General features: G+C 54.0%; 1 protein-coding gene across 2 annotated transcripts; it reads left to right on the top strand.

The window, feature by feature from the left end:
* The first annotated feature begins 5,485 nt into the window (after nucleotides 1-5,485).
* CDSN (corneodesmosin) lies at nucleotides 5,486-10,087 on the top strand. 2 transcript variants are annotated; one of them, XM_011971656.1, is made up of 3 exons: nucleotides 5,506-5,610; nucleotides 8,414-8,719; nucleotides 8,801-10,087. In XM_011971656.1, exons 1-3 carry the CDS (start codon nucleotides 5,526-5,528, stop codon nucleotides 9,970-9,972), a joined length of 1,563 nt encoding a protein of 520 aa, XP_011827046.1. In that variant the 5' UTR covers nucleotides 5,506-5,525; the 3' UTR covers nucleotides 9,973-10,087. The 2 variants fall into 2 exon arrangements, with proteins under 2 accessions (XP_011827045.1, XP_011827046.1); XM_011971655.1 differs by having other exon boundaries at nucleotides 5,486-5,610; nucleotides 8,414-10,087.
* The last annotated feature ends 10 nt before the right edge of the window (nucleotides 10,088-10,097 follow it).

Here is a 10,097-nt window from a genome sequence, read left to right on the forward strand (position 1 = left end):
AGACAGGAGGGCACCATGTCCCTGAGTAAGGTAGAAAGGGGAATCACAGCCTGGACACATTCATCTATTCCTTTATTTCTAAATATCACCAAGTGCCTGCCACAGCTATGTGCTGGAAACTCAGTGAACACACCTGTGCTTTGCCTACTGGCATGGAGCCCATGGTCCGGGGGTGATGGCTTCTGTTGCATTTCAAAGCCATTGGGGCGCTGCATAGATGGCTGGCTGCAGAGTCTATTTGAAAGGAAGGCAAGAAGTCAGGGCCATGGACTGTGGATTCCACCCTTGATCGTCTACTACAGGAAAGAAGCCACAGAAGTGAAGGGGCATTCCCAAGAGGAAGGCAGAAAAGTAGAGACTAAAACTGAGTCAAGAAGTGTAGCCAGTCCCATGGGAGCACCTGGACTAAGGAGGGTCTGTCCCCACAGAGATGTTCAGAACGCCCGACTGAGGATGTGCCCTCTCCTTCCATGTTCTCGGTCACCAGAGGATCCAGATGAAGAGTGTGGATGACTCAGTCCACCCCTCCCCGCACAGGAAAAACAACTCAGAGGACATCCCCTACTGGGAGTGGGCCAGGAGCGTCGGCTTCCGCCCAGGGAGAGGAGGGTGGTGTTGTGGCTGCAGAGGTGAGTCCACAGGGAAGCGTGGGTGTCATGGAGAAAGAGAGAGGAGGAGAGGAAATGGCCTCTCGCTGGAGCCAAGCAGAGAGGAACAAAGGAGGGGAGGAGCCCACAGGCCCTGGAGCCCCAGAGCAGCTCCGGGTGACCCCCTTCCTTGTCTCCCCAGCACGAAATAAGCTGCTCTTCCAGGCTTTTTCTCTTCCTTGTTCTCACTCCATTTTCCTTCTTGCAAGCCTAAGCCCTGGTCTACCAAGGGCCCCTATGGGAAACACTTGTTCTAGAACTTCTGTCCTGACTCTCAGGCCCCAGAGGAGGAAAGCTGTGAAGGAGGGACCTCTTGAGCCGGTAACCCTCACTTAGGAATTCTTAACTTTTTTTTTTTTTTTTTTTCTGAGACAGAGTCTCACTCTGTCACCCAGGCTGGAGCGCGGTGGCATGAAATCAGCTCACTGCAGCCTCTGCCTCCCCGGTTCAAGCGATTCTCGTGCCTCAGCCTCCCGAGTAGCTGGGATTACAGGTGCTCGCCACCACACCTGACTAATTCTTGTATTTTTAGTAGAGATGGTTTTGCCATGTTGGCCAGGCTGGTCTCAAACTCCTGAGCTCAAGTGATCCACCTGCCTCGGCCTCCCAGAGCGCTGGGATTACAGGCATGAGTCACCACAGCTGGCCAGCTTTGAGAGTGGAAATCTTCTCTCTAGAAAGATTCATTTACATAAGGAATTTTGCACACATCCTTACAGGGTTTAGGGAACCTCTGAAGCCTGTCCATGAACCTCTGCCACCCGTTTATAGCATGGTGTCAGCTGCAGAGTAACAGGATCTATGTGGGCCTGGAAGTCCAACAGGCCTGGGTTTGAATCTTTTTCGAACATTTTTGCTTGTTAGCAGCTGGTTTGGACAAATAATTTGAACTTAGTTTTCTCATCTGTGAAACAGGGGGAAAAAGCACTTACCCTGTAGGGCTGTTGTGAAGACTGAACAAGACAACATGTTAAATACCCAGGCACCGTGTCCGCCTACAGCAGGCAGTCAGTACATGGAGGATCTCATGCCCCAAGCCTCCTCTTTATGGAGTCCCTCATGTTGCCCCAGCTGGCCTCGGATTCCTCCCACCTCCACCTCCTGGGTAGCTGGGACTACACCACACCATGCTTCAGCCCCCTTTGTGATCATTCAAAGCCCTTTGGTTCCCTGCACCCTCTAACATTTACTACAATTCCTGTAGAATCCAAATTCTTTTAACCCGGTGTTGTAGGTCATCTACAATCCCGATCCAAGCAGCCTGTCCCTTCTCCCACACCACTGTTCCTCCACATGCATGTCCCACACCAACCCACGCCATCCGCTGGTTCTAAACACACCTGAAGCACCGCAAGGCCCTGTGTCTGGCTGCCTGCTCCGTGCTTCTCTCATCATTCCTCAAGGCCTAGGGAAAGTCCTGCCACCTCCCTGAAGCCAAGTGCCTATCCGCTTCTCCACTCTAGGCTGTGTGTCCCCAGTAGGATGGCAGCTCCTCAGGGCAAGGAACAATTCCTCTTCCTTCTCAGTGCAACTTCCAAAGCACAGCAGAGGAGCATGCACTGGGGGCCAAGCCTGGCACAGAAAACACAGCAGCACAGGGCTGCTGGAGGGGTGGAGGGGAGAGTGACCTGCCTGCTTCACAATACATGACTGGGAGCCCCACCTTTTGCCTATGGAAGGCACGTGCTTTGAGTTTGATTTTCTCAGGTGCGGGGTGTCTACGCCACCCACACTTTCTCACCTGGTCCAATGCACGGGCACGGGCAGGGGCAGACTCTGTCGCTGTAGAACACAGCAGAACTGCCTGCACTACTGTGGACATCACCAAACTGGCAGCTTCACTGAAGGTGACCCTGGCCTGTGCGGGCACTCAGCTGATGCCCTTCTCTACCCTCCTAAGCCCCATTAGCTTTAGGTCTTCACCGCCTGCGCTGAGAGGAAGATTAATGGTGAGCAGCAGAGTAAAATCCAGCACTGAAGACAGGGTTTCAGTAAAAAATCAAAAGTGCAGCAGATTGGAGTTTGAGGGCCCAGAGGTGGGCAGGACAGTAGAGGAACTGGGCAGCCCAGGGTGGCAGGATGGAGTGGACAGGAGAGAGTAGCTAGGAGAAGGGATGTGGCTGCACCACCAACCCACGTGGGCGGCTGGAACCTGGCAGGAGGCCGGGAGAGACTGTGCCTCCTCCAGCCTGGCTGTCTTGGCCAAGTTCTGACAGCAGCTGGGAGGAATGTGAGAAAGAAAACAAGAAAAACTTTGCTACCTCTGGCTGGTCAGGGGAAGTTTGTGTTGGAAAAGAAGAAGCCACAGGTTCTGCTGTTCCGCTGCCTTCTCCCCTCCCAACCTGGGGAATGGCCCAGCACCTTCTAGTCCACTCCTCCCTGACCTCTGCCACTCCCCTTGCTGCCCCAGAGCCCCCTGCCTGCTTGCCCAGGTCCTCCAGGGAGCCAAGCCTGAGAGTCTGGGGAGGCCCGCAGGAGGAAATGATGTTTAGAAAGAGCAGCATCACCTAATTTATTTATTTTTTATTTTTTGAGACGGAGTTTCCCTTTTGTCACCCAGGCTGGAGTGCAATGGTGCGATCTTGGCTCACTGCAACCTCCGCCTCCTGGGTTCAAGTGATTTTCCTGCCTCAGCCTCCTGAGTAGCCGGGATTACAGGTGCCTACCACCAAGCCTGGCTAATTTTTTTTTTTGTATTTTTGGTAGAGACAGGGTTTCGTCATGTTGGCCAGGCTGATCTCCAACTCCTGGCCTCAAGTGATCCGCCCGCCTCGGCTTCCTATAGTGCTGGGATTACAAGCGCACCGCGCCCGCCGAGCAGCATCACTTTAAATGGTATCTCTGTCTCACATTTGTGCCTGCAGCTCTACACAAGGCAGGAAGGGAGCAGAAGAGACTCTGCTAGCATTGGCTGGGCTGGAGACTCAGGAAAGGGAGCCTGGGGCCGTAGGGGTGAACCTGGCCTATTTGTTTCCCCCAGTGGAAGGATGAAGACAGGAGCACCTGCAGGGCTCCATTTGCTGGGCTTCCTACAGGGGGACTGCACCCCTTGTCCCATTTAACCTTTCTGATAATTTCCCATTTGCCGTTCACAAAAACCTTGCAAGCTAAGTGTTGTTTAAAATATCCCCATTTTACAGATGAGGAAATGGAAGTTCAGAAAGGTTTGAAGAGTCGCCTAAAGCCAAGAGGTTAGCTGGGACCTGAACCCACGTCATCTTCATTCTGAAGCCAGTGTTTTTTGTTTTTCCCAAGGCATTAACCCCCTTCAGGGGACCCTGTCCTATCCCTTCCTCTCTCCTCGGCTCCCTCAGCCCCTCTTTCCTCCCACTCCCATTCTGAGTGTCACCAGCAAGTCAAGAGCAAGACTAGATGGTAGCCACTAGCTGCACGTGGCCAACCACATCATTACAATTAATTAAAATTAAAGCTCCAAATCTTTGGTGGTTAGACTAGCCCCATGTGGCTAGTGGCTACTGTGTCAGGCAGCACAGACAGGAAACATTTCCATCCTGCCGGTCTGGACTTAAAGGCCGGTCAGGAGGTAGAGGGAATGGGAGAGACCAGCCCAAGGGCTCCAGGGATGGACCTGCCTTTGTGAGGAGATGAGGTTTTGGAAGTGAGTTTGGGTGAGGGGAGCAGGGGTGTCCGAGGCCTGGCGGGGGAGAGGGCAGCTTGCTGAACTCCTAGGCACCTCCCTCCGATACTGATACTCCGGCAATACTAGGGAGCAATTAATTGGCTGGGGCAGGGCCGGGGCCAGAGCAGGAGGGAGGCCAGTGCAATGGAGGAGAAGCCACCACCCTCTCAGCAGACGGCAGGGCTCTGGTTCTCCTGGCCTCCTTTCATCCTTTGAGGACCCAGGAGCCTGCCTGGCCCTCCTTGACCTGCCCAGAGTTGGCTGCTGCTTCCTGCTCGCTCATCCAGCCCAGGGCCAGCAGATGGGCTATGGGGCCACCACCTTCCCAATTAGCCTTCTTAGCTTCTTGCTCACCCTTGAGGTCTGAGTTTCCAGCCATGGGGAGGGGCTGTGAGTGGCCTGTGAGTAACCAAGGCCCAGTTATGACAGAGGTCATCAGCCCAGGCCCCTCCCCTGGCTGAGCCCTGGCTCCCAGCACCCCCCCTACCCCCATCACCATGCCGTCCCCAGAGGCCCTCAGAAGGAACAGGTCAGGGATTGGTTTTGGGAATGTGGTGCCCCATTTCTGGGAAGGAGAAGGTTCCCCAGGTGATGGAACATGTAATAGGTGTATGGCTGGCCTAGCACTTGGGGAGTGGTGGGAGGGAGAGCCTGGGGGATGTGGGCAGAACTCATATCTGAAGGAGGAAAGTGGAGGTGGAGTGATGGGGTCCCAAGGAAGGAGCAGATTGGGGGCTGTGAATGGGACCTCACTGGGGTTGGGCAGATGGGGCTGGAACAGGCACCCAAGTGTGGAAAAAAAAGCTGAAACGCCCATGTCTGCGAGTGGAGGGCAGATGGGGAGACAGGCCAAGCCAGGGTAGGCAGGAGAGTTAAGGAGCCAGGCAGCTGGGTCCCGTGGCAAGAGTGGCCGCCCCAGAGTGGGTGGCCGTGGGGCAGAGCGCCTGGTTCCGGGTTAGGCAATGAGGAGCCGGGGCCAGGCCTGTCAGGTGGCAGGATCGTTAGGGCCCCGTGGCCATGGGTACCCCACACTGCAGCCACTGCTGCTGCTGAGTAGGCAGATGCACTGGGCTGATTACCACGCTCCTCCCGGCCACACCAACTTCCCCCAGGGCACCCACCCCCTCCACCTCTCCTCCCCTCCCCACAGTGACTCCTGCCCAGGGAATGTCCAGCTCTGGCATAAAGGACCCAAGTGTCCTCGAGCTGCCGTCAGTCAGGACGCTGTGCAGGCCGAGATGGGCTTGTCTCGGGCACCCTGGATGGGGCGTGTGGGCGGGCGCGGGATGATGGCACTGCTGCTGGCTGGTCTCCTTCTGCCAGGTAGGAGGCTGGGGGCCCTGGGAACAGGAGGAAGGTGGGAGGGAGAGTCCAGGAGAGGACCCAGTGAAGGGGACGGGCAGGGGCTCTGGAATCTGCCTTTTGAGTCTGGGGATTGCTCCTCACTGCCTTGTCACCTCAGGTAAGTTTCTTAAACTTCCTGAGCCTCAGTTTCTGAAATTCTGAAGTGGGGTTAATGACACCTATCTCTAGTCTATGTGTCTCAAATTAAATAATGTATGTGACACATGCTTTGGAAATTCTAGAGGTTTATATAAATGGTGGTGGTGGTGATTTTTATTATGGGAGAACTACACGATAATGATTGGACATTTAATAGTGATATCAATTTTAGAGCCTTTTAATATGCTAGACTCTGTTTTAAGCACATTTGGATTATATATTAGAACCTTTTTTTTTTTTGGTGAGATGGAGTCCCACTGTGTCTCCCAGGCTGGACTGCAGTAGCGTAATCTCGGCTCACTGCAACTTCCACCTCTCATGTTCAAGCAACTCTCATGCCTCAGCCTCCCGAGTAGCTGGGACTACAGGCGCCCATCACCACACCTGGATAATTTTTTTTGTATTTTTAGTAGAAACAGGGTTTCACCATGTTGGTCAAGCTGGTCTGGAACTCCTGACTCAAGTGATCCACTCGCCTCGGTCTCCTGAGGCGCTGGGATTACAGGCATGAGCCACCACACCCAGCCTACATTAGCACTTTTGATCATTACAAGAATGGTATGAAAGGAGATTTGCTATTTCCACTCTACAGATGAGGACACTGAGGCATGAAGAGGTTAGGAAACTAGCTCAGGATCATGCATTAGAAAGCAGCAAAGCCAAGATTTCAACCCCAGGCCAGGTGACCCCTGGACCTGTGTTGTTGACCACCGGGTACTTACAGCGCTTGAGGAATTTCTGCGACCTTCCCATGGTCTGGTAGGTGGTTGGTGTCTGAGGGAATAGAGAAAGAGAAAGGCAATGCTTGGTGGATTTATGCAGAGTACTGAAGGGAATTGGCACAGAAAGGGTTTGGTGTGGAGGTGCATGCAGAGAATTTCTTTCTGAGGAGAGAACAGGGACATCACAGAGGATGGAAGTCTGGTTGTTAGTGAAGGGGTCAGGATGAGTGGCAGTAATAAATCATAATGTATAATGCTTTACACTTTCTAAAACATCTTCTGGCCGGGCACGATGGCTTGCACCTGTAATCCCAACACTTCAGGAGGCCAAGGCAGGTGAATCACCGGAGGTCAGGAGTTCAAGACCAGCCTGGCCAATATGGTGAAACTCCATCTCTACAAAAAATACAAAAAATTAGCTGGATGTGGTGGCGGGTGCCTGTGGTCCCAGCTACTTGGGAGGCTGAGGCAGGAGAATTGCTTGCACCCAGGAGGCAGAGGTTACAGTGAGCTGAGACCATGTTATTGCACTCTAGCCTGGACAACAAGAGCCAAACTCCATCTCAAAAAACAAAAAGAAAAAAATCTTCCAGATGGATAATCTCATTTAGTCTTCTTCATAGTAATGCTGTGAGAAGGCAAGACAAATTTGGCCCCTCTGAATGTATAAACTAAAGCTCAGAGAGGTTCAGTAACTTGCTATGTGGCTCTGTTTGTGTCACGTGGGACCTGGAGGGACCAGGGAATGCAGAAGAAATGTAGGTGAAAGAGTCATGGAGGAACCACAGGGTAAGTTGGGCCTCGGGTTTTGAGCAAAGGAAAGGAAAGATAAGGAAAGATGTGTTCCCACATCCCAAAGGGAAGTCAAGGCAGCAGAAGTCAGATGAAGGGCTGGATGGAGGCAGGTGTGCTCAGAGAGGGAAGCTAATCATGGCCAGGAGTCTTTGAGGCTCTCGGGGTTTCGTCCTGGGCTGGGCCAGCGAGAGCAGGGCTGGCTCAGGGTGCGGTGTCCTGCCACACTGGTACCAGCAGGTTCTGAAGCAACAGATAGTGACCCCACATCCTGGCCCCCACCCAGCCTTACTGGCATGGCCAGTGCTGGGATGGGAAATAGGGTTTCCATTCCTGACCGCAGCCTGGGCTCTCACGAAGAAGCTGGTGACCAAATCTTAGTCCTCAAGTGCCCTTTCCTTTATTTCAGCCCCTCTGCCCCCAGCTTTATCTTTTTCCGGTGTCTCCTTCTATGTTTTTCTCCGCTTCTCAGCCCTCCATTGTTTTGCCTTTTGTCTTCTCCTTCCCTTTGGTCCCACTGTCTGGCCCAGGATTTTTCTCCTTAAGAATTTATGCCTGGACTTCTCAGAGCCTCAGTTTCCCCAGTTCTCTGTCTCTTTAGGGTCCTTTCTTTTAGACCTACTTGTTCCTGCCATTTTTCCATTCCCTTTTCTTTTAAAAAATTTTTTAAATTAAAAAACAATATACAGATGGGGTCTCACTATGTTGCCCAGGCTGCTCTTAAACTCTGGGGCTCATGCAATCCTCCCACCTCGGCCTCCCAAAGTGCTGGGATTACTGGCGTGAGCCACTGTGCCCAGTCCCCTCTTATCTTCAATGTATTCCTTTGAGGCCCCTCACTTTGGCACCTAATTTTCTATTTTTCTGGTTGGTGTTTGCCCACCCTTCCCAAACAATGGAACTGCTTTTATTCTGCCACCTCAATATCCTTTAGAGACAATAGCCAGTTCTTCCTCCTTTCTCCATCCCTAAACTCTACCTGGGCTCCGCTTGGGAGAAACCTGAGAGGCCGATGACTGAGATAGAGGCCGATGACTGAGATAGGGCTGAAAGGTGAGGGAGGAAGCCAAGACTCCCTGGCCCTTACTAACCACTGCTTTCCTCCACAGGGACCTTGGCTAAGAGCATTGGCACCTTCTCAGACCCCTGTAAGGACCCCACGCGGATCACCTCTCCTAATGACCCCTGCCTCACTGGGAAGGGTGGCTCCAGTGGCTTCAGTAGCTACAGTGGCTCCAGCGGTTCTAGCAGCTCCATTTCCAATGCCAGTGGCTCTGGCAGTGGCTCCAGTGGATCCAGCGTTGCCCAGGGTGGTTCTGCAGGATCTTTTAAGCCAGGAACAGGGTATTCCCAGGTCAGCTACTCCTCCGGATCTGGCTCTAGTCTACAAGGTGCACCCAGTTCCTCCCAGCTGGGCGGCAGCGGCTCCCAGCCCGGCAGCGGCTCCCAGCCCGGCAGCAGCGGCTCTCACTCAGGAAGCAGCGGCTCTAACGCAGGAAGCAGCGGCTCTAATACAGGAAGCAGTAGCTCTCACTTGGGAAGCAGCAGCTCTCATTCCAGCAGCAGCAGCAGCTTTCAGTTCAGCAGCAGCAGCTCCCAAGTAGGGAGTGGCTCTGCTCTGCCAACCAGTGACAACGCTTACCGCGGAATACTAAACCCTTCCCAGCTTGGACAAAGCTCTTCCTTTTCCCAGACCAGTGGCCAAAGGGTCAGCTCCAACCAGCGTCCCTGTAGTTCAGACATCCCCGACTCTCCCTGCAGTGGAGGGCCCATCATCTCACACTCCGGCCCCTACATCCCCAGCTCCCACTCTGTGTCAGGGGGTCAGAGGCCTGTGGTGGTGGTGGTGGAGCAGCACGGTTCTGGTGGCCCTGGAGTGGTTCAAGGTCTCCCCTGCAGCAACGGTGGCCTTCCAGGCAAGCCCTGTCCCCCAATCACCTCTGTAGACAAATCCTATGGTGGCTACGAGGTGGTGGGTGGCTCCTCTGACAGTTATCTGGTTCCAGGCATGACCTACAGTAAAGGGAAAATCTACCCTGTGGGCTACTTCACCAAAGATAACCCTGTGAAAGGCTCTCCAGGGGTCCCTTCCTTTGCAGCTGGGCCCCCCATCTCTGAGGGCAAATACTTCTCCAGCAACCCCATCATCCCCAGCCAGTCGGGAGCTTCCTCAGTCATTGCATTCCAGCCAGTGGGGACTGGTGGGGTCCAGCTCTGTGGAGGCGGCTCCACAGGCTCCAAGGGACCCTGCTCTCCCTTCAGTTCTCGAGTCCACAGCAGTTCTAGCATTTCCAGCAGCTCCGGTTCACCCTACCATCCCTGCGGCAGCACTTCCCAGAGCCCCTGCTCCCCGCCAGGCACCGGCTCCTTCAGCAGCAGCTCCAGTTCCCAATCCAGTGGCAAAATCATCCTTCAGCCTTGTGGCAGCAAGTCCAGCTCTTCTGGTCACCCTTGCATGTCTGTCTCCTCCTTGACACTGACTGGGGACCCCGATGGCTCGCCCCATCCCGATCCCTCCGCTGGTGCCAAGCCCTGTGGCTCCGGCAGTGCTGGAAAGATCCCCTGCCGCTCCATCCGGGATATCCTAGCCCAAGTGAAGCCTCTGGGGCCCCAGCTAGCTGACCCTGAGGTTTTCCTACCCCAGGGAGAGTTACTCGACAGTCCATAAGTCAACTTTCGTGTGTGTGCATGCCTTGGGCACAAACAAGCACATACACTATATCCCATATGGGAGAAGTCCAGTGCCCAGGCACAGGGTCAGCTCAGTTTCCCTCCTCCTTCCCCAAAGAATGG

This window comes from Mandrillus leucophaeus, unplaced genomic scaffold, assembly GCF_000951045.1.
Source record: "Mandrillus leucophaeus isolate KB7577 unplaced genomic scaffold, Mleu.le_1.0 Scaffold1234, whole genome shotgun sequence".
Taxonomy (NCBI): Eukaryota; Metazoa; Chordata; class Mammalia; order Primates; family Cercopithecidae; genus Mandrillus; species Mandrillus leucophaeus.